This window comes from Barbus barbus (assembly GCF_936440315.1).
Source record: "Barbus barbus genome assembly, chromosome: 4".
Classification (NCBI taxonomy): Eukaryota; Metazoa; Chordata; class Actinopteri; order Cypriniformes; family Cyprinidae; genus Barbus; species Barbus barbus.
The window spans coordinates 28481223-28508559 of NC_136732.1; the positions used below are offsets into that span (position 1 = coordinate 28481223).

The 27337-nt window shown below is 37.3% G+C and overlaps 3 protein-coding genes across 6 annotated transcripts; 1 reads left to right on the plus strand and 2 right to left on the minus strand.

Annotated features, from left to right (window-relative positions):
- Positions 1-629: 629 nt before the first annotated feature.
- Positions 630-3029, minus strand: LOC306867834 (ferritin, middle subunit-like). Its single transcript, XM_079413743.1, has 4 exons — positions 1821-3029; positions 1414-1560; positions 1151-1276; positions 630-1053 (listed from the first exon to the last, which is right to left on the minus strand). Exons 1-4 carry the CDS (start codon positions 1920-1922, stop codon positions 895-897), a joined length of 534 nt encoding a protein of 177 aa, XP_079269869.1. The 5' UTR covers positions 1923-3029; the 3' UTR covers positions 630-894.
- Positions 3030-3670: 641 nt separating this feature from the next.
- On the minus strand, positions 3671-13872 carry LOC306867842 (aldehyde dehydrogenase family 16 member A1-like). 4 transcript variants are annotated; one of them, XM_079413757.1, is made up of 17 exons: positions 13767-13872; positions 13542-13634; positions 12595-12694; positions 12365-12488; positions 12132-12289; positions 11928-12005; positions 10311-10657; positions 9293-9451; positions 9026-9179; positions 8746-8821; positions 8543-8648; positions 8236-8366; positions 6615-6782; positions 6292-6496; positions 5573-5758; positions 5268-5393; positions 3671-4164 (listed from the first exon to the last, which is right to left on the minus strand). In XM_079413757.1, the coding sequence occupies exons 2-17, from the start codon at positions 13626-13628 to the stop codon at positions 3988-3990; spliced, it is 2382 nt and encodes a 793-aa protein (XP_079269883.1). In that variant the 5' UTR covers positions 13629-13634; positions 13767-13872; the 3' UTR covers positions 3671-3987. The 4 variants fall into 4 exon arrangements, with proteins under 4 accessions (XP_079269883.1, XP_079269882.1, XP_079269881.1 ...); XM_079413756.1 differs by having other exon boundaries at positions 12365-12491; XM_079413755.1 differs by having other exon boundaries at positions 12365-12491; positions 13839-13868.
- Positions 13873-14211: 339 nt separating this feature from the next.
- LOC306868409 (uncharacterized protein) lies at positions 14212-21655 on the plus strand. The gene is made up of 13 exons (XM_079414547.1): positions 14212-14819; positions 14894-14924; positions 15975-16145; positions 16243-16378; positions 16832-16936; positions 17160-17251; positions 18145-18250; positions 18953-19091; positions 19198-19228; positions 19468-19623; positions 20568-20700; positions 20846-20938; positions 21029-21655. Exons 1-13 carry the CDS (start codon positions 14798-14800, stop codon positions 21176-21178), a joined length of 1365 nt encoding a protein of 454 aa, XP_079270673.1. The 5' UTR covers positions 14212-14797; the 3' UTR covers positions 21179-21655.
- The last annotated feature ends 5682 nt before the right edge of the window (positions 21656-27337 follow it).

The following is a 27337-nucleotide window of genomic DNA, read 5'->3' on the forward strand; positions in this document are numbered from 1 at the left end:
AGCCAAGCTGGGTTGAATCTGGTTAGAACCAGTATAATTGAAATCCTGAGGGAAACAGAGGTTGCTGTTGGAAGAGATGTTAGTGAGGCCAGCAGGGGGAGCTCATCTTGTTGTCAGTGCAGATAATGCTCTGATAATATGAATGATAATGAATGATAATATTGATGAATGATAATATTAAAGCCAACTTGACATATAATGACGTTGTGTTCAGTGTAAGAGTCTCCCTCAAAAAGAGTTGGGGTAGGTGTGGCCTAATACTGAATCAACTGAATCAACACTAAAGATAGCAATAAACATTAAAGCTCATTACCCATTGTAAACGATGCGGGTTTAGCCACCACAGGTTTACATAACAGAGTCACGAATAACCCCCTTTAATAAAACTATATATAATATGTGCGGGTCTATATTAATCATTTGATTTGAATTTCTGAAATATTTTCCCTAGTAAAAGGGTTGTAATCAGTCAGAAGGTCAGTAAATAGATCCAGCGCATAGCATTTGGCATCAGTTGTAGGTCAGACAGAAGAAATCACTTACTGCTAAAAGAAATGCTGGTTCAAAGATCACTTTCGTATTCATTAACCTCTAACACACCAGTTTGTTGAAAACAAAAGACCAATCAATCCAGCCAAAAATGTTTAATCAAATTCACTTGGTTAAAACCAATTAGTGTACATTAAACACAAAAGCAACAGCTCGATGGCTAAAAACCATAAGATGACAAATTAAAAGAGCCAGTATCTTTTAGATGTAGCCTCTAAATGTTAACCTTTCAGCCTCTCATAGTCTAAAAACTTGTATTAGAGCTGTGTGACAATATTGCTCAATTATTTATGCATACAGTATAGCTGGAGGCTTGGCAACATGCATATGATCGGAGGGCTACATTTAGCTGCTGTCTCCATCCAGGGTGTGCTTGTCAAACAGATACTCCGCCATTCTGTTGTTGCCAGCATCCATCTTGGTAAGGTTGGTGATGTGGTCACCAATCTTCTTGATGGACTCAACCTGCTCATCCAAGTAGTGCGTCTCCAGGAAGTCACACAGCTGTTGGACAAGACAATAGAGGAGATGTTAAGACACTTAATTCAATAAATTAGGATGGGGTAGACTCGGTAATCAAAACATGGCCTTCGAAACTCACATGAGGGTCTCCCTTCTCAGAGGCGACCTTATGGAGATCCAGAAGAGCCTGGTTGACGTTCTTCTCCAGCTGAAGAGCGCACTGCATAGCGGTCAGTCCATTGTCCCACTCATCACGCTCAGGTTTCTGTAGATGACACAAACGCATCCGTGAGCATGTGATGCCCCTTCCCACTTCAATTCATGGGCCCTTACAAATATGCATAGGTCTAGAGCCAGATCAGATAGTTCAACATAGAAAAGGTGTATTTCAAATGTAGTCACCTTTACGTCCTGGAGGACGATGCGTCCCCCCCTCTTGTTCTGGAACTCCATGAACTTCTCAGCATGCTCGCGCTCCTCCTCGCTGTTCTTCTTGAAGAACTTGGCAAAACCAGGAAGGGCAACATCATCCCGTTGGAAGTAGTGAGCCTGTAAGGAACAAAATCGTTTAGGAAAAGATTAAAAACACAGAGACGAGCACGTTCACCGCAGATTTGTGGCGCAAAAAGTCCAAGCTCCGAATTGCGTTTAATAATATTATATATTTCCCCAAGATTTTTATAAGTGGAAATATACGTTCCTGGTAGGCAATGTCCCATAACGTTACAATGTCGAAACCAAGAGAGAAAAAGTAAAAAGACATTGTTTAGCATATGGATTAAAAAAAAGCAAAAAAACTAGATACTTGCCATGGAGGTGTAGGTGTAGCCAGCATAAAGCTCCAAATTCAACATCTTGTTGATCAAAGCCTCGCAGTCGCGGTCGTAGTTCTGGCGAATCTGAGAATCCATTTCGGCGGATTGTTTTGTCGTTTTACTATCAAAATGTTGGTAAAAAAAATAATAAATATGAAGTAGGATGTTTTCTTAGCGAATTCCAGCGAGATCTAAGTTCCGTTCAATCACTGTTGAAGCAAGAACCTCTGCAGATCTTCCTGAAGCTGTGAGAGATGGGAGCTGCGCCTTCGTCTTTATATACGCTCACAACACGACGCGTCAGTGAAACTGAAACCAGCCAATCAAAGAACGAGCTGAGTAACGAGGAAGTGGTAAACAGTCACATGAGAGTCAGTGGACAAAGGAGATATTTGTTCCCCTTTTTCATAATTAATGGCAAGATGAATCCAACAGGAAACGATTTTACGTTCTGTTTTGTATGTAAAATGTATGTCTGTAATGTAAAATGTAACGAGACAATATCAGACCTTTAAGAACAGTAGCCTACATTCGATGTTTTGTAATTAAATTCCACCAGGAGTGTGATGTAATTAATGTCGAACAAAAACATCTTAATATATTTTATTAATGTAAAAACACTGAACAGTAAACCTGATTCTAAGCGTTATCTGAGCAAAGTATTTAGAACGAATGGGAAATGTTCCATATAATTTAGTATAATTCAGCATGTTGTTTCAACCCGACATCTGTGCCACATTGTATTTCCACAGCAAACGTTTAAGGTTCAGAAAATTATGAAATGACACTTGACTTCCTAGGCGCACTTGACTTTGTTTATTTGAGTCAAATGATGAAAGTGTGTTGAATTAGTGACACGAAATAAATCTAATAAGGTTTAAATGCAAGTAATTTTCAGCAGCATGTTAATCTAAAAATCATCCTAATAATAACGAATTTGCTGTGTTACACTATAGAAACGGAAACCATGGTGTGGTAATATGGGACAGCCTTCCAATGGAGCTTTTCATTGAACTGCCTTTGGAATCGGATGCAAAGGTAATCCATCAGGTGACAGTGACTAAGCATTTTGGGTCCATAATTTGCACACGAAACCGCACTCTTGTCAGCAATAAAACATTTCCACTCACAAGACGTGGTATTTTGCTGTGTCACTGTGACTCTGCAGCATTTCGCCGTTTCACTTCCTTATGCGTGATGCTCTTCCTCAGGGTGTGGACTGCAGTCTTCATGTCAGCTTTTGTAGTAAACAGCTTTCAGAATGCCACATTATAGTATTTTTTTTATAAAAGTGTTTTTCATATATAAGACTTTTGGTAGTAATGAGAATGAGATAGCCTAGTATTAGTAATGATAGATAATAGAATAGTATCCTAATAATGAGAGTAATTGTCTATTGTTGAACGAAGAGACCTAGTTAAACTTATAACCTCTGTAATGCTCTATGCTACTTTTTAAGTCTTCCCAGATGTCTGCTAAAGAGCACTTGATCTGGGAAACATCTGCTGTGTAAAAGCATTTGATAAACGTATTAGAGCAGTTTTACATAGGCTTCATTCTAAGTCAAAATCATATTTCAGATGAGCAAATAAAATTTACTAAAAAATATCAATGGCTACCCACCTTTGATAGTACACGTACAACAAGGAGACGTCTATTTTACATCTGCATTTACATGGAGTAACAAGGAGATGTCTATTTTAAGGAGACATCTATTTTATGTCTGTATTTACATCTAGTAATGGCAGATGTAAAATAGACGTCTCCGTGTTGTACGTGTACTGTCAAGGGTGGGTAGCCAGCGATATTTTTAGTTAAGTTGAACGGAGTTTTGGGCCAGTTTTCTGATCATTTAAAAAAAAATTTAATCAGTTAATTTAAGCACTCTTAAACAAACAAGTCATTGTTAAATGAGGTACCTCACATACTATATATGACTACAGGGAATGTATGATGCTTTACATTTTTTGCATTTGTAATAAAACCTGTACTATATTGCAATTAACAAGTTATTTGTCAGAATACAACCGTCTGTCATGGGAAACATTAATAAAAGTGACCTTCCTTATTTCACATAACTTTGTCAAAATGAAACAAATGTTAGAAGTTCTCCTAACATGCCCGGTCACTTTCTGCTGTCCAAACTTTAATAATAAGTGCTTTATGCAGTAGGGATCCAAATACTTTTCCAGACAACCGCCTTCCTCCAAAGCTCTTCTTGAAGAGAGGGATTTGAGCTGGTCCAGTTTTGTCCCGCTTCCCTCTCCTCCTCATCTTCACAGTGTAGCCAAAGACGTTTAAGGGGACTTGCGCAGGAGTATTGAAGAAACTGACAGCCCTGATGAAAAGAAATTCCATACATCCAATAAGATGAGTGCTGCCAGAACATTTTCCTCATTCAAAACGGACAAAATAGCCTGTATGCTTATACAGTTATATAGAACATGATCTTTGTCAATGCATGCCCCTGTTAAGGTCAAATACACAGGCATGCTTACATGCACACAAATAATCTGTTCGTAATTAGACTAAAGGACTGAAAAGCCTTCATGTAAACACCTAATCGATCCGATTGAGCTTGATCTGAATGAAATTTCGATCAGATTGTAAGGGGTGGTTCATTACTTTTCTAATACGATTGAGAGTGCATGTAAACACTCATTCGGATTGAACCCCGAAACAGAAAGGACTGCATATGTGCAATGATGCAGAAATAGCGTAATGACGTATGATGCGCGGAACGAGCTGTTCTTCCTGTTGAATAAAGTGTTGAAGTGTTGTGGCTAGAAGAGATACAGCTCCTACCGGAAATGAACAATGAAATAAAATTTCTACCTATTAGATTGTGTTTTAATAACGTCTACAGCTACCCCTTATAATAATGAAAAAAATGGTAATTATTGTTGTACAGTGTGACAAAAATTACTTCTAGCCTTAACCAACAAATGAGTGTTCGGTCATTATAAAACATGTAATTTCACTCAGCGTCTGGGAAGTGAAACACTAGTCCTTGTTTTGGATTTGTATCCATAAAAGGCTGGTTTTTGGGTGTGGGGATGGGCGTTTTTACTGCGTAAACAGCACGGCACAGCTGTTTATATGCTCATTGTCACCAAATTATGACAAGAAATGGCTAAATATTAATTCTGCTGTTTAAAACTGTTGTTATGTGTAAACAGCGTGAAACTCTCTATATTTGTGCAGTGTATGCATGTCAAAAGATTAAATCCGATCAGAAGCTTGTAACATATAAACGCGCGCATCAACCTGATCACTTTATTTAGTGTTCATGTAAACACTACATTCAGATTCATCAATCGGAATGAATTCAGTCCGACTGAAATATAAGTTGTTCATATAAATATAGCCAATAATGTTTCTATTCCCTAAATATAAATGCCTATTTGTCTTCTTCCATTTTAAGAAAAAAAATCCCCTCACCTCTTTACTTCCCCAATACCAAATGCTTTGAATCACACTGTGGTTGGCAAGTGCCTGGGTAAGCTGATCCGTGCCCCCTGTTATTATACTGACCAGACCTCCGGGGATATCAGAGGCCTGCAGGACCTTTGAGCGAAAAACAGAAGTTGAATACATTACAAACAAAGAATTGCAACGTGATTAATTGTAAAACGTGAACATTAATGGAGGCAGTCTGGATGTTACAGTATGAGTGTAAAGTGTCAACTGCTACCAATTAAAACATGCACATATACAGAAATGTATTTATTTGAAAAGTAACAAACCTGTATAAATTCAAGAGCTGGAAGAGGGTATTTTTCACTTGGCACCATGACAACAGCATTACCCATGGCAATAGCTGCCCCTAGCAAGGACACCAGTGAGAGCAGCGGTTTGGAATTGGGGAGAATCACTCCCAGCACCCCTAAAGCCTCAGGAGATGACAGGGCGGAACCAGACTGGGGCGGGAACTTTAATGAGATGAACATATAATTAGAAAGCAGGCAAATAAAATCTTGGGTTAATTGACCCTTCGCAGGGAGCTTGATTGACAGGCGATTTGATCAATCATAACGCCAAATCAAATGAATCAAACGACAAACAAATCAGACAGGAGCGTAGTTTAACGTTGGTGGACTTGAGCTTGAAAAATGATGTGAATTGACTTCTTTCCGCAGTTGAAACAAGAAACCTTCTGATGTTCATTCATGTTTATTTCATGCTATAACTAGTAAAGAGGAAGAAATGGTCGGTTCAGGTACCGCTTGAACTGAGGCGTTACAGTGATCAAAATCTGAAAGATTCTGAAAGCTGTTCTGTCAGTGCGTTGTCAGCGTCCTCTTTGCTCCGCAAGGTATTTTTCACTGTGTGACAACATGGTGTGTGTGGCATGAGAGCACCATGGCTTGTCGGACATAGCAACAGTAACTAAGCGGAGCAGTCCTTTGAAGGGTCAATTGTGCAATCATTCCAATACTACTTAATAAATATTGTAGGTTCTTACTGGAGTTCCACCCTGCTCTTTATCACAGCGTGCAGCCCAATCAGAGAGCCTGGAGATGCTAAGCTCCACCTCTTTCTCTGCCTCTTCTAATGAGATGCTGGTTTGAGTCTGGATCGATACAGCCAAGTACCGTTTCTTCTTCTCTAGACTGTCAGCAAGTGAATAAAGAGACTGAGCGCGCGCAGCGGGGCTTTTCTTCATCCACCTGCAATGACACAAGGAGCATCACAGTAGATCTGTCAGTATTTTATCAAAATAGTTTGACCTAATTTTTTTTGGTCCATTTGATTTATCTTCATGGTAACGTTCCCATATGCTCTTACCCTGGCTGGGCCTTAATGGCGACCTCTACTGCATTCCGGACATCCTTCCTGCCTCCATCTGGGCAGTGAGCCAGTACAGCGCCCCCAGGGGCCAAAACTGACCTGCTGCAGCCCGAGTCAGCTTTACACAACTGACCACCCACAAACTGGGAGTAAAAGCGAGGGACACTGTGAAAGAGGGGAGAGAGAAATGGGTCATAGAAGAAGACAAGAGGAGGGCTGAGTTTAGCAGACAGCAGTAGAGGACATTTAGCCACATTTTATACACTAAAGGGTCCCCAGCGAGCACCCTGATATCAATTTGATGTCTAATATTACTCAACTTGATCAAGATGCTGTAACATCATTTAAATTCAGTTTGGATGGCAATTTCCAGTGGTATTCGGGTGAAAATAGGAAGTTAGTGAAGTTAGTGGTTTAATAATGTATATGCAGGCCAATGTGTTTGACGATCAATTTACTGTACATCAAATCAACATCACGTCAAGTTTTTGACGTCCGTTTGATTTGCAAATTTGACCTGTTTTGACATCAATTTTGATGTCAATTTGATATCTTATCAATATCAACTGGGTATGTACTAAAAATACAGTAATACTATTAAACAATACAATTAATGTTTCAAAACTCATTGGTACAGAAAAAAAGGAAAATCTAAATCAGTGGATGAAATTTTAAAGCCTGGGTGCCTTTTACAGATTTGTGACTTGATTTCTATGGTGCAGAGAGGAATTAAGTAAAGCATGAAGACGTAGTGAAGTACAGTGATCTATAATACAGGAAGCTGCTCAAAAAAATGTTTCCAGCAACATTACAATTCATTTTCAAAGGGAAAGGAAAGTCCCACACATTGACTGTGAGTGCAGATGAACACCCAACTGGAGCTTCAAGCGCTCACTCGTGCACAGTCTGTGTGAACCCAAAATTGTGGCTTGTGTGCGGACTCTGTGCCTGGAACTCAGCAGACAGTGCTGAGGACAAAAGTTAAGTCACATGGATTGTCCGCAGGCCAGAGTATAATTCAGACAAAACAAGTATAATTCTGGCTTAAATTGAAAATGGGTAAAATTCAACAATCCCCATACCTCTGGGATTGAACTATATAGGGCCTTAAAAATTAAGATACCAAAGAGGCTTAAGAACCAGAATCTAAAAGGATATTGAGATGGAAACGTTTGGGGAACAAAAACACAAGAAGTGCATTTTCCCATTTTTTAACTGTCATTATTGGCATACAATGCAACAAAGACTGCGAAACAAACCTATTTTCCTCTATGCCATCTTTATTAAGTCGTTTCCCACCTTTAATTTGGTTCAAATCTTTGTCATTTGGATCCCTATACAGTTCTAAACATTCTCTAAACAAAACAGTTGAATAATCAGTAAATATTCATCCATGACATTAAATATTTCACTAGGAAAAAACAAAAAAAACTAACTCAAAACTCTGGCTTGACTATGAAATTAGGTGTTAGTGCTATAATCTAACTCAATCTAAATACTTCTCACTTTTGATGATATTTATGTTTATACCAGCTGTAACACAACTGTTCAATTTATGACACCAAACCTATATGCATTTTGCAGTTCACCATTTAACTATGAGCTACTACACACCCACCTGGAAGGATCGAATCCTTCAGGTATCATGAATTTGGAAGCTGCAGAGCCAAAATCAGTATAGTTGATAGAGCTGGGACTGGAGCGAGGGAGGGAGGGTGAATGTGACGGCCGAAGGAACTGATACAAACCCTACAGAGGAACAAAAAGCACAGAAGGAGTCAGATATTCTCAACTGGCCACCAACCAAGACCATACATCCAATCAGAAATATAGTAGAAAACCCAAAGGAACAGAAACAATAGCGTAGACAACACTGAATCCCATTTTCAGCACATGAAACTAAACGTGACCATTTTAGAATATACCTCTCTGCCTCCATCGGTGCAGTTCCCGCTCTCTCGCCGTCCACACAGAGGCAATGCAGGATCCATTACAGAATGACAGTTCACCCACACCGAACCTACACACAGACTATGGAGAAAGTAAAAGAGATTAAAGAAGGGAAGTAAGAGATCAAGATCAGAATGAAATCAAGGTTGCCAAAATACTTGACCAAGCATGGATGCACCTTTTTGCAGACTCCAAAGCCAGAGTCAAATCTTCAGTCCAGATGGAGGCTGCCTGACCATGAGGACTGTGGTTTCCTATACACAAGTACACATCACAAAACTTTTAACTCACTTATATTGCAACGCCATTAATATAATATGTACATTTGTAAAAACATTTAATTAAAAGCTGCAAAATAGATGGATCACTGCACTCAGACAACAATGCATGCCTATGGAAATAGTAAACTAGAGCAAGCTTTTTAGCTTTATATAAATCAGTTCTAATTTCAGCCTCACCGAGTGTAACTCCCTCAGCAGAGCTTCTGAAGGATATGAGGGGCAGCACAGGGCCTGGAGGAGGTGAAATCACAGACCCGCAGGAAGGAGCCAGTCCACACAGTACAGTAGGGGGGTAGAGAGCACCAGTTCCAGGTGGACATGACTGGATCAGCTACAAGATACAAAACAACAAGAAAACAAAAAGAGGAAAGCATTCATCTATTAAATGCCAAAAAATCCATCCTAAAGTATTTGGCGACATCTAAATCTTAAATGTTCACGCACTGTCGCCCCCTGCTGCTGGGCTTCCTGAACTGCAGCATTAATAAGGTTCCTGTCAGTCTCAATGGCAAGAGAAACACATTTCATCCCAGTCATTCTCAACTTCAGCCTGGCCACAACACTGTCCAGCACTGATTCCTGCACACAGAGCACCCACTGGAACTGGACAAGAGAAAGAGAGAAGCAGGCAAAAAGATAAATATTATATTTGTTCTATAAATGACAAGTGGTTTTTAATCAAAGAGCACCCCTAGCGGAATATGGCGGTACTGCTGAAGCGCTGTTAACTGGTTTTATTTGAGAAAATATGCACTAAAATAACAAGTTGTATATATATATATATATATAAATTAAATATCAGATACCTAATTATTAAATACATATATAAATATCACATAATATGTTCATATGTTCTTTGCTGAAAACCTTGGGAACTTGTAAAATATGTGACCCTGGACCACAAAACCAGTCATAAGTGTCAATTTTTCGAAATTTAGATTTCTACACCATCTGGACGCTGAATAAATAATCTTTCCATTGATGTATGGTTTGTTAGGATCTGACAATATTTGGCTGAGATACAACTATTTGCAAATCTGAAATCTGAGGGTGCAAAAAAAAATAGAAATATTGAGAAAAATCGCCTTTAAAGTTGTCCAAATGAAGTTCTTAGCAAATGCATATTATCAAAAATGAAGTTTTGATATATTTACGGTAGGAAATTCACTAAATATCTTCATGGAACATGATCTTTAATTAATATCCTAATTATTTTTTGGCATAAAAGAAAAATGGATAATTTTGACCCATACAATGTATTTTTGGATATTACTACAAATATACCCCAGCGACTTAAGCCTGTTTTTGTGGTCCAGGGTCACATATTTACTGTATTGGAATAGATAAGATTTTTTTTTTTTAATATTCTTGAGAAATTTCTCATGCTTTCCAAGACTGCAAGCAAAATACAGTAAAACAGCAGTATTTTGACATATTACAATTTAATGACAATTTTTTTTACATCTCTTTTCTTCTTGAAGGCCAGCTCTATCACTCCGTCCACAGCACTGTCGAGGTCTGCCGAATCAAAGATGATAAAAGGGCACACCGAGCTGCGTGAGAGAGAGAAAGACATAGGAACTCCCCAACCAGCCACTGCTTTAACCAGGGCTTCTCCAGTCTGTTGTCTTCCACTGTAGGTCAGGTAGTTCACTTGTGGATTTTGAGCCACTTTGGCACCCAGTGATGCTTCACTGCCTGTGACCACATTCAGCACTCCAGCAGGGATCCCAGCCTCCATAAACAGCTGAGCCAACAGAAGGGCAGGAAGAGCGGTAGTCTTGCCAGGCACCACAATAACAGCATTGCCTAGAAAATAAATAGTCATGTAAATAAATAATAGTTAACCCGCAGTTTGATTTGCACCCACACATCTCATTCAGATAGGATTACTAGATTACTTGCATTTATGAGCAAGAACTCCTAATGAATTAAGAATTAAGTTTTAAATAATAAATTATATACATTATATGGTAAAGCAGTTAAATGCAGGGTTATAATTATAGTTCATTATATTAATAACTAAAACCATAAAATTGTTACATGAAATAAAAAGTTAACTGAAATAAGATTAAATATAGTCATTTTAGTTCACCTAGGCAAAATTTCTCATTTACACTTAGTTTCACTTATTATACTAAAACAAAATAAAATTAATAAAAGCTACATATGTATATTTTGAAAACAAAACTAATTAAATGACAAAAAAAGAACAAAAGTAGCTAAAAATGGAAAATATACACACGTACATAATTCAAACTATTATAGTTAATTAGTTATAACGAAAACCATTCAAAAAAATGTTACTTAAAATAAAATAAAAGTTAACTAAAATAAAACAGTCATTTTATTTCAGCTATTTGCCAAGGCAACATTTCTCATTTTCATTTATTTAAAGTAATGTACGACAATAATTAAAAATAAAATGAAATAAAGAATTGATAATAACTATATAGATCTATTTTAAAAACAAAAATGAATCAAATGACAAAAACACACAATGAACAAAACAAATTAAAATTACAATGGAAAATCTAAAAATTGAAATGATTCAAAATATTTTATTAATAAAAACTATAATACTATCTCTCTATGATACTAAAATAACACTGGTTAAATGTAAACCAATGAAAAAGGTTTAACAATACTCACACACAACCCCCACACAATTTTATAGGGACAATGTTCAAAACACTGTCAAGGCCAAGAACAAAATATATATATTTTTTTTTTTTTTTTTTATTAATTTATCATTTTCAGTTTTACCTTTGAACCTTACCCTACCGATGTGAAGCATGTAATTTATGCGCCATTAGTACTGCATCTGCAACAATGCAATTTTTTAAAAGCGCCACAGTTTTATTACTGTCCACACTATTAACACAAGTTAACCTACAAATGCCCAAACTACTGCTGTCAGCAAGTTATTAAAAAATAAAGTAACATAACATTCTTATTTTTTTCTTCCTTTTTTGTCATTTCATTCATCCTTTGAAAGTCTGTGAAGTACATGAAACTCAGAAAAGAAGAAGGTATATATCGTTCGTATATTAATGCTTAGTTTAAGAGAAAGACTCACCCATAGCTAGAGCTGGTAAAACCTTAAGCAGAAGAAAGTAGACGGAGCAGTCATCTGAAACAACCACTGCCACAACGCCTAGTGGACAGACAAAACATGACATGAGACTTACAATCATACCTCCTTCTAACAACACATTTTCTCACTGTCTTCAACAAGTTCTGTCTCTCAGACTCACATACACACAAGCAAACGCTCACATACCTTGCGGGATCCACTCAGGCATGAGCGTGTCTCGTAGCTGAGCCCAGCTGGCATAGTATTGGGCCAGTCTAATGAGCACAGCAGGAGAGGTAGAAGACTGAGACAGCTCACACAGCTCAGACACACACTGACTGTGTCTCTGCAAGACACTCGCTAACCTGGGGCACAGACATACATTAATAATGATGTAACATGTAACATTTATGACATTATTTTGAGTAAAGCTCTAGTACTTGAGTAACACTTTGGCTCTTTGGTAACAGCTCCGTTCACTCCAGGTTTTGAAGCCTCCAGGTGCAGATGAGGCAGCAGACGCAACATCCTCATCTTTAGCACAAACAGTGCTGCAGACCACCGCTGCTGTACAAAGAAAGAAGGAGGCGGGCAGGAGAACTTATCTTATCACTGCATGGAAGATTATATAACAGATCTGAACTTCAGGAAAATATCAAATATTGCTTACCTTTGGAATCAGTCACATCCTGGGTCTGTCTGTCTGCAGGGCTGGAAAATTTCCCATCAATGAAGAAGCCAAGAATGCGAGAGTGTTTCTCCAGCCATGACTGAGAGAATGAAAATAAATGGACATCTTCTTGAGAATTTGTGTTTAACTGGAATGAATATCTCACACAAATTGGACAGCAATAATGGCATTACACTTTAAAATTAAGTTCAAATTATGCTGAAAATTCAAATGTCTCTGATAATTAAAAAAACAAGCATGTTTGATTAAAGTAAGCAAACTGTAGTTTGGTTGTTCCACCTCTCTGAGGGAACCAATAGTGGCTTTGTGAAAACAGGGCGAAGGTTGCAGTAGATCATTCATAGAACATATAGCTCTCACAAAATACATGAACAGTTAACTATTGAACACTTTTTTTTTGCAAGAAAATTACATTTACTTAAACTAATGTTCCAACCTGTATCACTTTCCTTTGGCCTTTTATAAAGTGTGATATAAGAAAATAAACATTGACAAGCTCAGTCACCTTTCACTTTATTTGCTTGCCAAAAAGATGCAATTAATGTGAATGGTGACTGAAGCTGTCAGTTCGTAAACCTCTGCCTGTTCTTTTGTGTTTCACGTGAGAAAAACAAAAGTCATATAGACTTGGTACATGTTGAAGATGAGTAAATGACTGAATTTTCATTTCTAAGCGAACTACTCCTTTGAGACATCCATTGTTTTTAATGCGAATTTACAACAAGAGGACCACCACCACCAGCATACATGTTAGTCTCGTGAGCTGTCTGCATCCTAATGCAGTCACATGTAAATCATTTTAACACAGGCTGAAAAGGTGGCAGTGTTCTGTTGCACTTTAAATGATACATAAATATCAAACTGATTAATCAAAGTATTAAAGGCATTTAAGATACAAAGTTAATTCACCCCAAAGATCGCTTTACCTGTGCAGTTGCTGTGCTCGTGCTGGATGGTCCGTACTCCATATTTTGAAAGATGTCGTGCAGAGTCTTTGTAGAAGTGCCTGCCATAACAACCTATTGAAAAAAAATGGTTTCTGACTTCTGAAAAATATGCTAAATCAAAATAAATTAATAATACTGAGTGTGTTCATTCTTTCACTTAATAACAGCGATCAAATGTGCAAAGCTAGTTAAAATAAGCAGGACCTGACGAATTCTCGATTGCAGAAACACGTAAATATTATTCACAATTCAAAAGTGCACTCAACGTGAGCTTACAAGTCCACGCTGGTATTTCTTCCTGGGTTGTATTGTGTTGCCAGATCGCGCAAGAAAACCAAGCAACCAAAAAAAACCAAAAATAAGCGAACATTGTTTTTTTGTTTGTTTTTTTTTCCTGATTTGACGGAATGCCTGGTAGGATGCAACAACACTGAAAAAAATTATAAATAATAATAATAATAATAAAGATTACATAAACATATAGATGTATTAAGTCTATATTTCAAATACACAATATAGGCTACTTAAAATAATTAGAAATTCATTATATGAAACACACACAACCCATTACTACCAGTATTTATAAGTAAACTTTATGAGCAAACAATCCCAGAGCAGTTTATTGTAAGTGGACATGGCAACACTGGTTGCAGTCTACGTCAAACTAAACCCCTCCTGATACTATTGCATTGTTGGCTACTCATTATTCACAAAAATAGTCTGAGCTGTCACTATAATAAGTAATATACGTTAGAAATGCACAGGACTTTAAAGTAAAACTATAGTCGTTATATGGGAAAGATATCAGATGGATTTCAGGAAGGCGTCCATTCTTGCCATCATAGGCTGTGTATCATTTCGAAGGTTGCACCCTTCGGTCGCAGAAGTCATCAATGCTTGTGCCCGTTCAGAAAAGTACTCATTATAACATTAACTGTTATTAATCATAAATCGTAAATTACGGTAACTTATGTATTATTATGGAATGCAATGGCTACTTTTCTGAAATGAGGCAGCCTCGGTGCGTACTGCGTAGGCGGCGGCCGACACAAGCGACCTCTGGAGGGCGCAGCCTTCGAAATGAAACAGAAATGGTTACTTATCTCTTCAAAGTTGGAAGAGCCTACTAAAATAGAGTGGTATTCCCCATAGTTACACCCAGTCGAAAACATTACCTGAAACACTAAGTAACAACAACAATATTATAGGCTATAGATTTCCTATATTTTACTGATATGGCTTGCGAAGTCTCGCAGGGTAAGTGACTGTGTTTCTTTGTGCTCTTAAGCGATGTTAGATGTTTGTTACTTATGTTTCTCTTCGCTCTACAGATGACCAGATTGGAGAAGCACTCTTAATCGGGTACGTTTTACTTTTTAATTTATGATGTCGCTGTATGTCCTATTTTATATTCATTATACTTAATGTTTCCGTTAATGGCTAGTGTAGCCCAGCCTTAGAAACTTTGAAAAACGTTACTTTTGACAAAAACAGAAACACAATAAAGGTTAACTTATGCGGAAAAAACAACAACAATTTATGGCAAACAATTAATGATCATTAGTGGGCACAGTCACACTATAGGCTAAGGCCATGACATGTCATCCAAGAATTGGCATAACATACAATAACTGACAGTACTTTATTGTAGAAACAAATACTAGTGGGAAAAAAGAGAGGACACTTACAATAATGTGATAAAAAAATGTCCATCACAGAAGAAAATAACATAAGATGCTGTTCGCTAGTTGTGATAACAATTTTTTAGTTGCGGGGGTTATCCAGTTAGTAACATATTTAAAAAATGCAATATTTTCCTAATTAAAATTTTTTTTTAACTCAATTTTAAAAATGATTAACAAGTTACGATTAAAATAACATTTAATAAAGAGAATGTTGACTAAAATTTTTTACACTCACTAAAACAGACTGGCATCAATGCAGACTTGTTGGCATTACAAATTTATTGTGAAATGTGTAGGAAGTGAGTTGGTTTGAATGTATCCTGTACCTCATAATTTAAATTTGTCCTGTATTTTTGAGTCCTACAAACACACACACAAACAAATGAAAGCAGGTAAAATACGGAAAGTCACTGCAAAAACTGTAATTTATCATGGGATTTGTGTGAGATTATAATATACCTAATATACCTTGTAGAACATCTACTATGCCTGGTAGCAATCAAATCATTTAGGAAAATCTAAATGACATAGTGACTAGATTTTAATGTAATGTTAGCTGTAATCAGAATCCGAGCACCATTTCACACCGTCGTGAATGTCATCTGAGGAAAGCCATGATGAAATTATTAGTGTTAAAATGTTCATGTTTATTGGAGGTAATTGTGAATCTGTTATAGTATCTCTATGAACATTTGACTCATGCAGTTAACAAATAAATGCTTTTCAGGGTGGTAAGAGATGAGGTGATGAGCGTAGCAGACGAGGTGCATGCAGCCCCACCAGCCCTTCCCAAAGCTCGACCAATGACCAACAGCCAGGACCAGAAGCTTGTTGAACAGCTGGCAGAGACCATCAAAGTGATCGGCGATAGGCTCGATCAGGATAAAGCATTCAATGAGTCAGTCTGAAATCTGAATCTTTACTAAACATCAATGTTGCTGTCTATACTGGTTTTAAACCACCAGGTTTCACTTTCTGTTCTTGTGACCTCACAGCATGATTGATGGCTTAGTAAAAGTGGCTGATAAGAGAAGTTTCTGGGAACTTGTGGAAAAGGTTTTCACAGATGGCCAGATCAACTGGGGGAGAATTATGGTGCTTTTCTATTCAGTTGGAAAACTGTCTGCAAAGGTATTGGATTAGTTAGATCCTGCATGTTTCTGTTGTCTTTTTAAAGGGGTCATGAACTGCCTTTTTTATTATTTTGTACTGCTCTCTGACGTCCACTTATAATGTTATCAAGATTTTTACAACAAAAAACATGATTTATATGTAATAGGCTATTTTCTGTCCTATTTTTTAACCTCCCCAATGCAAAGATTGTGTTACTACAACATGGCACTGCATAGCGTCTTGTTGCCTTCGCACCCTGGCTGTCTTAAGCGGTTTTTAGACAAATGACAAAGTTTTGAGTTCTGAAAATTACAGGATATTTTTATAGTACAATGGTCTCCTATATAAAGATCAAGATAATTTTGATTTCTCAGTCCATGACCTCTTTAAAATTTGTTAATATGTCTGTTGTTCGTAAACATGCATCTTTATGCTTATATCTGTGCATATTTACCACTTTCCTTTCAATAGATGGTCCTTGCACGCTTGCCCACGATTGTTTCAGACATTTTGACCTTAAGTCTGGATTACTTCAGGAGGACTCTATTGGAATGGATTTGCAAAATGGGAGGATGGGTAAGAAACAATGAAGACACATTTTTACATTATTGTCTCAAATACTGGAATATGAAGAAGCATTTGACTTTTGTTTTAAAGGGGTCATATGATGCTATTTTAAAGATCATTATTTTGTGTATTTGGTGTAACAGAATATGTTGACATGCTTTAATGTTCAAAAAACATTATTTTTCAAATACTGTACATTATTGTTGTACTCTATGCCCCGCCTCTCTCAAAGCCCCTCCTTCTTACAAGTGCAGTCTGCTCTGATTGGCCTGTTGACCCAGTGCATTGTGACTGGCCGAACACCACAAGTAAAAAAAAAAAAAAGTAAGTCTTCAGTTAATAATGTCCTTAGTTTTACCATCAGTTCAAGCCCGAAAGGGGAACAGAGTCACGTGACAGACACAGTGATGATCGTATGTATTTGCACACAAGCCACGGTTAAGACGATTTCTGACAGGCTGTACACTCCGCTGTGATGTGACCCTGTTCCCCTCACACACACACAAAGCGTTACTCTACACTGCGCAAAACTCAGCATTTGAACAGTCAATAGCAAATACATAATAACAAAACATACTTAAAGTCGCTGATTCAGAAGCGCCAGATTGGCATAGCAAAGTCAGAATTTATCCTTGTTTTTTTTAGATATAGTCTTTGTGCACAGCCAACCTTGTACTCTACTAGGTTCACAAAACCATAAAATTTCTTGCACAAATTCGGACATTTTGGGTTGTGCTGTTCTGTTGTATACAAATCTTAATCAATGATTCCTAATTGCTTTCGGAAGGCCAAATAAAGAGCTTTTGCTTTCGCAAAAAAACACAGTGTCTCCCTGACATGGCTGCATCAACACTACAGCGGTTACTGAAACCAAGCCTTCTTTCTTTGCGTGAACATTTGGGCGGCATTACAAAAATATTTCCACATCGTGACGTAGACATGTGGGGGCGTGTTTGAATGGGCCGTTTTAGCCTGGTCTGGATCAGCCTTCTCTTTTAGATAGAATAAATCCTTTTGTGGGAGTCTTTGAGCTTTGTAACTCTGCAGATCGTATACATGCACAAACAATTACATAACACATTAAAGAAAAGGAAAACAAGAAATCACACCATATGACCCCTTTATTCTTGTGCTAATGTTGTTAGAAGATGTGTTGAACAGTATTGATCACAATGTCATATCTATGACGTCTCCATTGTTTGTACCCCTTAATACAGATGCACAGTATCCCTGCGCTGGCCTGTTTCTCCTTTGAGCAATTTTCTGGTTCTTCACTTAGTAAATATTCTTCCAATTTTGGAGTCGCATTGGCCTTCACTGGTGGCCTACTGCTAGGTGGCTTCATCGTCTCGAAATTTCCAAGAAATAGCTAAGAGGAAGAAAATGAATGTTACAACAGAAGTGTCCATAACGTTGAACTTTGGCCCCTTTTTATTGTAATATGCCTTTATTTTATTTGTATTTATACTGTTTTGTAGAAAACAAATTGAATATGGTCATGTTAATTGATTTAAAGAAGGGTATGTTTATTCAGGATCAGGAAGGATTGTTGGAATAAAACTGAGCCTAAGCCTTTTCCTGGAAATTGACACATGATATAGTACAATAGTGATTTCTATAATCTGGCTTGTCCTCTCTTTTGTTCATTTAAATATTTTGCATTGAATGTAATTAAAGCCCCGATAATTTGTATGTGAAAATGTATGTTTTTAAAAAATATATATTTATAATATAGAAATATATTACGTGCATTTTTATGCCCTATATGGTTCTGTAATAAAATATAAAATAGTATCATATAGGCCTTTGTACAGAGAGAGTGTTTTTTTCTGAGCTACATTATAGTTTGAGGATGGCTGCTAAATATAGATTTGTCTCGGGTGAAAAATGCAAAGAAATTAAGCAAACCGCTCTTGTTTGTTTCGCTTTTATTTTCACTTAACCTAGTGCGACGCTATGCGGAACTGACAACAATTTTATTACATCTCATTTGGACAGCAAGACTTAGCCTATTAAACCAGGTAGAAGTTTGCGATATGTTTATACTATGGCACTGACGTAAAGGCAGAGGCCAACCATAGATACAGTTTCATTGCGGTTTGTGAAGTGGCCATCAAATCTATAGGACCAAGGAGGAAGAAAGAAAAAGCGGTCATGGAATTAGGTATGACTTTACGAAATAGGCCTTTGTCATTATTTCTTAACGTGAGCTATTTTATAATCACATGAAATCCAGTGTAGTAACATTTTATTTTGTATCAATCTTTTAGATTACCAGTTTTCAGAGAATCTTGTACTTCGGTAAGTTTCACATTGCCTACATATTTAAATCGTGCTTATAACTTAATTAATAAATACATTTTGTAATATTTAACAAAGAATACCCAAAGTAACTTAAAAACCAACAGTTTACCTGGATGCCATGTTTTTTGTGTTATTCGTTGTGGCATTTTCATTAGCATTCACTTTGGGTAGCACTAAAAAAAGTAGTAATCATGTCATTCGTTGACATTTTTATATAACTTAAATAATGTTCTCAGGTCAGTGAAGGACCAGGTACAGAGAGTGGGAACATGTGCACCGCCTCTTCCTGAACCGCAGCCCATGAGTTTTGATCGGGAGCAGCTCCTGGACCAGATGGCCAACATTATCAGAGTCATCGGTGACTCTCTCGATCGAGAGCCGAGATTCAATGAGTTAGTATCGATATCCAAATATCTTTTTGGCATGCGAGAGTATAACTGTATGTAATAATTGTAGAAGTCAGCTTCTGAGTACAAATATTAATGTTAAAGTTAATATATGATAGGTTAAGACATAAAGTTGTGAGAAAGGGATAGTTTACCTAAAAAAGAAAATTCCTTCATTCCTTCCACTCACCCTCCACTAGTAGTTTTTTCCCCCTCCATACTATGAAAGTCAATGTCTAACGTCAATTGTTTGGTTACCAACATTCTTCAAAATATCTTATTTTGTGATCAACAGAAAAAAAAATCAGTTTTGGAACAAGTGAAGTAAATTATGACAATTGTCATTTTAGGGTGAACTATATGTTTAAGTCAGCAATTTGGAGATATAAAGTCTCAACTAAAAGTTGCAATAGATTCTTTGCAAATACGTGATTCTGATGACGCGAGAAATGCAGCTGGAGGGCAGGAAGTCATTTTTTCTCCATAGGAATCAGTAGCAGAAACTCAAGATGCCTGTGCTTTGCGTTGTTTATGAATGCTCAAATGGAGAAAACACAAGGAGATTTTATAGTGTACGAAAATGTGTTGCTCATAAGGGGGGAAAAATCAAGAAAGTGACTGAAAAACGCAGGAAAAAGTGGCTTGTAAACCTGCTTGTCTGCGGTCGGGAGGAGCCGATCGGATAAAGCTCGTGTGTGCAAATTGTTAATATAAGTTATAATATTAAGATATTAAAATAGATTGAGCATTCATAAACAACGCAAAACACAGGCATCGTGAGTTTCTGCTACTGATTCCTATGGAGAAAAAATGACTTCCTGCCCTCCAGCTGCATTTCACGCCACAACAACGACGTCATGTGCAAACAACCTATTATGAGAAATTAAATAAAATTGCACCGGTATATTGAAAAAGCAAGTCTGATTTATTAAAGATGTGTTTAATTTCAGCATGGTTGATGGGCTTGCACGTGTGGCAGATAGACAGAGTTTCCAGATGCTCGTAGACAAAGTGTTTGTTGATGACATCAGCTGGGGGAAAATTATTACTCTGATCTGTGTTGTTGGGAAATCCATTGCAAAGGTATGCAGTGCTTTTACACATTTCACAATAAATTTGTAATGCCAACATTCTTTTGTAGGGTTTCAGTGCCCAAACCTACGTTTTAATGCGCTAAGGTTGGAGTTTAATTAATCTGTACTTGTTTTTTTTGTTGTTGCATGGATAGATTCTTGCCGATTTTGTCTCAGGCGTTGTGTCTTGGACACTGGATTACTTCAGGGATAACTTACTGAACTGGATCTGCAGTATGGGAGGATGGGTATGACTTGTTAAACATGACAGCACTTGTACTAACACAGCATAGCATAGATAGACATATCAGTAATAGTCACTCTTTTGAATACCTCAGATCAACAGTATCTCTTCCTTGGCTCGTTACGCTTTTGAGCGAGATTTTGGTTCCTCATCTAGCCTGAACTCCTTCTCCTGTGGAGTCTTCTTCATCAGTGGAGTACTGCTGGGTGGCCTCATCGTCTGGAAACTAAACAGATGTTCCTGAAGAGGGTCAGTGGAGGACTGATGAAGTGAGAAAAGGAGAAATGCTGGGATTTACACATGCAACGGACCAAAAATAAAGATGTTTTGACCGAGTAAGAGAGGACTGATTGGCTATATTAGGCATAGTAAGAAAGTATAAAACATTATAATGTATGATCAGGCAGGAATTACAGACTGTGATTTATTTATATTTTTATTTGGCATGTCTCAGTCCATGCTAGTGTGGAGGGATAAAATAAATCCAAAATGGGGAGTATAGCAATAACTAGCAGGACTTGAAATGTCATAGGTGCTGTGCCAAGACTGTTCACTGTCATTGTTACTAACCTCTACCTCATCTATAAAATTTAATGACAATGCACTAACAATACGATGTACAAAAATTGTATTGTTACATTTGAAATGTAATTGTTTCAGCTTTTCCAATAATGTAGATTATGAAAGATCAATGCAAAAGGCCTACATTAAATACAGTCCTTCCCACAAACCCATGATTATTATTATTATTTAGTCATTTAGCAGGTGCTTTTATGCAAAGCGACTTACAAATGAGGACAATTCAATTGTAGTATTAAAACAACTAAAAACAGATCCAAAACTAAAAGCTAAAACTTTATAAATACGACATATACACATTTTAAAAATAAATTAGATAAAAATGACAAATGCATACAACAAAATTTCAAAACATTTAAATGAAAAACAAAAAAATCAAGCTAAAAACAATTCAAAATATTAAAGAACAAAATATATAAGAGTATAATAATGATTCTAACATAACACAAACACAAAAAAAACAACAACTCATCATTCACAAAAGAATGTACACTAATTGCATGGCATGTGAACAACATAAAAACAAAACATTTTGTTGTTGTAACTTGGTAATATGAAACACGATATTAGTCGATACTGAAATACAGTAACTGAATAGACCTAGATGGTGCATTGCTTTTGTAAGACTAGAAGAACTGCTATTTTGTTATTTTGAGGTCAAGGTAGTATTTCTTCTCCCTTAGGAGAAATTTATTTTGAATAAGAGAACCGCTGCACATCAACACACAAGAAACATACAACATTATTAAATGTTTCAATCCTATAATTCTACATCATAAAAAGAGTACCATTTAAATAATATTTTACGTAAATAAAATAAAAAACCACAACAATCCTCAGTTATCTGATATACCAACTATTGCAGTTTTTCTTCTGGAGATACGTGTCACGGTGCACACAACGGGGAAGAACGAGGACCACAAAGACGAGGATAAACTCAAATTAACAATCTTTAATGTAGACGAAAATGCAATAAAGTTACAATACTTTTATAAACCCTTACAAAATTAACCACGGTTTTATTGTGGTAAAAGTGTATTAACCAGGATTTTGGCTTATTGATTAACCATAGTTTAACCATGGTATTTGTAGTAAAACTGTGGTTATACAAATGGTAGTGTTGCCAAACCATGGTTAATTTGTGGTTACCATGGTTTAACTTTAGTAACCATCTCTTTTTGGTTTTATTTGTGGTAAAACCATGGTTAATTTTTGTAAGGGAATACTTATATGGAAGCAGGTTTCAGGATCATGTTTTGTTTTATTGTGTTTAATATCAGTATGGTTGATGGGTTTGCATGTGTGGCAGATAGACAGAATTTCCAGAGACTTGTAGAAAAAGTGTTTGTTGACAGCATCACCTGGGGGGAAATTTTACTCTGATCTGTGTTATTGGGAAAACAGTTGCAAAGGTATGCAGTGCTTGCGTTCTTTCTTTGAGCTAAAACATAATATAAAATTATAAAAGTACTGGATACATTAATACATTTTTGTGTTTCAGTGCGCAAACCAAAATTAATTATCTGAGGTTGCACTTTAATGTATGTGCGCTTGTTTTGTGTTGTTCAGGGATAGATTCTTGAAAATTCAGTCCCAAGCATTGTGTTTTGGACACTGGATTAATTCAGGGATTACCTATTGAACTGGATCTGCAGTAGGGGAGGATGGGTAGACATGTAAACATGACAGCACTTGTATTAACACAGCATAGCATTGAAAAGACATCAGTAATATTTATTGATTAACCCTTTAAAATACTTGCAGGTCAACAGTATTTTTGTCTCGTTACTCTTTTGAGCAAGATTTTGGTTCCTCATCTAGCCTGATCTCCCTCTCTTCTTGGGCCTCATTTATAAAATGTTGTGCAGAAACCATCCCAAAATTGATCTTACGATCATTTCTCAAATATGTGTATGTGCGATTCATAAAATGAACGTACGCACAGAAAATGCATGTAAGCATCTCTTTAAGATGTAAAATTTTAAACGCACAAATGATCTTGAACTTGCACGCAAATGAATGGTTCAGCTCTCTGCCTTATAAATGACTCCTAATTAATATCATTAACATGTAAAAGATCATCATCCAAATTCTTTCATTTAGAACAGCGAGCTGCAAGAACAGCTTACATTTTCAAAAACCTGCAGTACTCCGACAAGAAAAAGTGTGTACATCTGCTCCGACCCTGACGTGATGCTAAGCACTTTTCCACATCAAAGCCAGTTTTTACAAATATGAGCCCTGGCATGGATTTAAGCGTAAGCACACTCTTAAGGTCAAATTTGAGCGTACGCACGCTTTACAAATGAGCCCCCTGGAGTCATCTTCCTCAGTGGAGCAATGCTGGGTGCCTCATCGTCTGGAGACTAAAGAGAGGTGCCTGAGGAGGGTCAGTGGAGGACTCATAAAGTGAGAAAAGGAGGAATTCTGGGATTTACACATGCTACAGACCAAAACAAAGATAGTTTGGTGACCAAATATAGGAGAAGAGAAATATGAAGAATGAGGGCACTTACAATTCATCACATCCAGAATGGGATGTACAGTGTAGAAATAACCAGCAATATTTGAGATGCTGTGCCAAGAGGACTATTCACTGCCATTTTAGCGACACTGTTATTAACCACTACCTCCTTTTCACTAGTGCCATTGTTTTAACTCCATGCATTCTGTTGTCAGACTAACTCAAACAAACTCTTTTAATGGATTTGTTGTGGGTCAATGCATAAAGACAATACTTTATAAATAACCCTCTAACTAGACAAAAAATTTACTAGAAATATAACGTACAAAAATTATGTTGTTATATTTACAATTTCTTGACTTTCTCAATAATGTAGATTAAGAAAGCCCGATAGGGCCTGGATTAAATAAAGTCCTTCCCCCACGAAGGTACAGGAAACTCAAGACGAGCATTTGTGGTTAAAAAGTATTTTTATAATAAATAAAAATAATAATTAAAATGTAGGGGCAGTCGTGGCCTAATGGATGGAGAGTTGGCCTTGTAACCCAAAGGTTGTGGGTTCGAGTCTCAGGTCCAGCAGGAATTGTAGGTGGGGGAAGTGAATAACCATCGCTCTCTCCACCCTCAATTGAGTTATCAAGGCACCGAACCCCCAAATGCTCCCCGGGCACCACAGCATTGGCTGCCCACTGCTCCTGGGTGTGTGTTCACAGTGTGTGTGCACTTGGATGGGTTAAACGCAGAGCACAAATTCTGAGTATGGGTCACCATACTTGGCCACACATCCATCACTTTCAAATGACAGATCATTTTGCTAGATAAGACCATTATTCCTCGGCTGGGATCGTGTAGAGCAGGTCCAACCCTGATCTCCAACCCTGTTCCTGGAGAGCTACCGTCCTGCAGACTTCAGATCCAACCCTGCTGCAACACACCTGTCTGTAACTATCAAGTAGCCCTGAACACCTTGATTAGCTGGTTCAGGTTGTGTTTGATTGGGGTTGGAGCTGAAATCTTCAGGATGGTAGCTCTCCAGGAGCAGGGATGGAGACCCCTGGTGTAGAGCCCTTTGAACAAACACTTTGAAGCTTGGGACCTTCAACCCTTTGGCTTTCATTGAACTCCACTATATGGAGAAAAATCCTGGAATCCAAAAGTTTTTTCCTCAAAAAAAGTTAAACTGAATACGTAAGAAGTTTTAAAATATGTTTAAAGTGTTTAAAAAAAGGCAAGCACACTAATTGTACTGTAAATGTGCTCTCAGATCCCAGAGTAACATGGAGAAATCACAACAAACTTTTGAAGAATCACACAGGACACATGTTGAAAATTTTGGCATGAGCTTTTAACATTTTTATTGACTTTTTGATAACTTTTTCTTTTTAAATTGGATTTCATTTTTCTAATTGTTTTTATTTTTTTCCTATCTGTAATGGAGAAGACTTGATCAGGTAGGTTAGCATTCACGTTCAAACTTCCATACTTTTAGTAATATAACATTTTTAAGTCTCGGTGTTGACAAACTCTGTTAAATTATTACAGTTTATTAATTTTTTTCTTTATACATTTCAAAAATATAAAAGGTAAATAATAAACATTCCATTGAAATATATTTTATACAGTTCTTGATATATTTTTTCCCCCTTTTTTTTGTATGACAATAAAATTGTATCCAGCATCAATCTTAGTAGCATAGAACTCATCCATTTCTTTTGGGAACCTTCTCTTTCTCACTGGCCTCTCTTTCTAACTCGCTCTCTCTTTTTATCGCGGTCCCTGTTTCTTAATTTAGGGGGATGTATGTTTAGGCTTGCGCTCAGCAGTAGACACAGCAGCTCCATTAGCTGTGATAGTGCAATGAATTCCCCCTTTAAACAAGCTACATTAAGTAAATAAAGTAGAAAAGGACAGGTAGTGCATATTGGGTCAAACTATACTAGAATAAATGCACAGACACCTGCAGGCTGTTTAGGCGACATCTGCTGCATCTGTTCAGCTCTGAGTCTGTGGAAGCTCTGATGAATATTCACTACAGATATATACAGATAAATATCATCTTAAAAACAATATATATAAATATGTAAATGAAACACAGAATCCTTCAGAATGGCTAGCGTATAGCCATAACTTATATTTGGCATGGCTACATTTTGAAGAAAAAGGGATGTGAGGGAAACCAGAAACAGAATATGCTCTTTCTTCCTCTCTAATCATCTCAGAAAGAGAAGTCGCAGAGTAGAGAGCCCAGGTGAAAGAGATGGTTACCTCATTCTGGCCATTCACAAATTATTCTCAAGTTATGTCCTCATTGTATTCCATGCATGCAATACAAGTCAACTTCAAACAATATGATAGAAAAACACAAGAACAAGGGATGCAAAAAAGCTTCTTCCTCAAAAATAGAGAAGGAGAGGGAACAGATGAGAGAGGGGAGGGGATGCAAACAGGAAGTTGAGAAAGCGTGAAGACTGATTCTGGCTTTGTTCTGCTCCTCTCTGATATGTTTTGTATTTGGGTTTCAAGTAAAGGTATGTTGAGCTTTCAGCCATCTGGAGGGGTTGCGGTCTCATTCACACTAAGACAAACTCTCATGGGAAGTATTCGCAGAGAGAGTGTCTTCAATTGATGTGGCCGGTTTACGTACACATTCAGGGAACAGTTTCAGGCACACTGGATTTCTTATTAGGGATGAGATGAACATGTCCCCCAATTCCTAATGACAATGAGGAAAAGGTGGCCCTCCATCATTATTGCTCCCAAACACCATCCAATCGGATTTATGAACGACCAGAGAGGTACACATCATCTTAACTAGTCAGCAAATGCAATCTGGAACTGAGTACCATATATAAAACAAGTTAGATGTCCTACAAACCCTCTGAGATGAGTATATGCTTACATATAAATGTATGTTAACTCGAAAAGTGCATGAGTGTCTTCCTGCACTGTGAAGCATGCAAAAGACGTTGCAAATAACATAAAACAGGCCTGACGTATTAATCGAGAAGAGAGAGGGAATTCAGTGCACCACTAAGGAAAGCGACATGGCTACAACAGCTGCACACGTCTGTCACACCAAGCTACTAGGACCAGCTGCTAACATATGAAGTAAAACTACACGGTCAGCAGATAATGCTGGCTCTTGTGGTGATGGAGCTGCATCTGTGTCGTTTTCCCTCCCTGGACACACAGCACCGGTAAACAGACACCAGCCAGCTGGCCTGAGCACATGGCGTGTGTGTGTGTGTGTGTGAGCTGCTAAGGTCTTGCTTAGGTGTTGCATAGGTAGTTACTAAACTAAGCTTACATCTGATTCTGAACGATGAGTGCTGACAGAACACAGTCATGGTCTTTCAAGAC

Excerpts from the sequence above, each read along its gene's own strand:
- LOC306867834 (XM_079413743.1), bottom strand. The coding sequence starts at position 1,922 with ATGGATTCTCAGATTCGCCAGAACTACGACCGCGACTGCGAGGCTTTG. Across the intron at positions 1,561-1,820 it reads GCTACACCTACACCTCCATG|GCTCACTACTTCCAACGGGA; the intron begins GCAAGTATCTAG and ends TGTTCCTTACAG. Across the intron at positions 1,054-1,150 it reads CTGAGAAGGGAGACCCTCAT|CTGTGTGACTTCCTGGAGAC; the intron begins GTGAGTTTCGAA and ends CTTGTCCAACAG.
- LOC306867842 (XM_079413756.1), bottom strand. The coding sequence starts at position 13,628 with ATGGCAGGCACTTCTACAAAGACTCTGCACGACATCTTTCAAAATATG. Across the intron at positions 12,492-12,594 it reads GGATGTGACTGATTCCAAAG|CAGCGGTGGTCTGCAGCACT; the intron begins GTAAGCAATATT and ends TTCTTTGTACAG. Across the intron at positions 5,394-5,572 it reads CAGCTCTTGAATTTATACAG|GTCCTGCAGGCCTCTGATAT; the intron begins GTTTGTTACTTT and ends TTTCGCTCAAAG.
- LOC306868409 (XM_079414547.1), top strand. The coding sequence starts at position 14,798 with ATGGCTTGCGAAGTCTCGCAGG. Across the intron at positions 16,379-16,831 it reads TTGGAAAACTGTCTGCAAAG|ATGGTCCTTGCACGCTTGCC; the intron begins GTATTGGATTAG and ends TCCTTTCAATAG. Across the intron at positions 18,251-18,952 it reads CGCATTGGCCTTCACTGGTG|AAGTTTGCGATATGTTTATA; the intron begins GCCTACTGCTAG and ends TAAACCAGGTAG.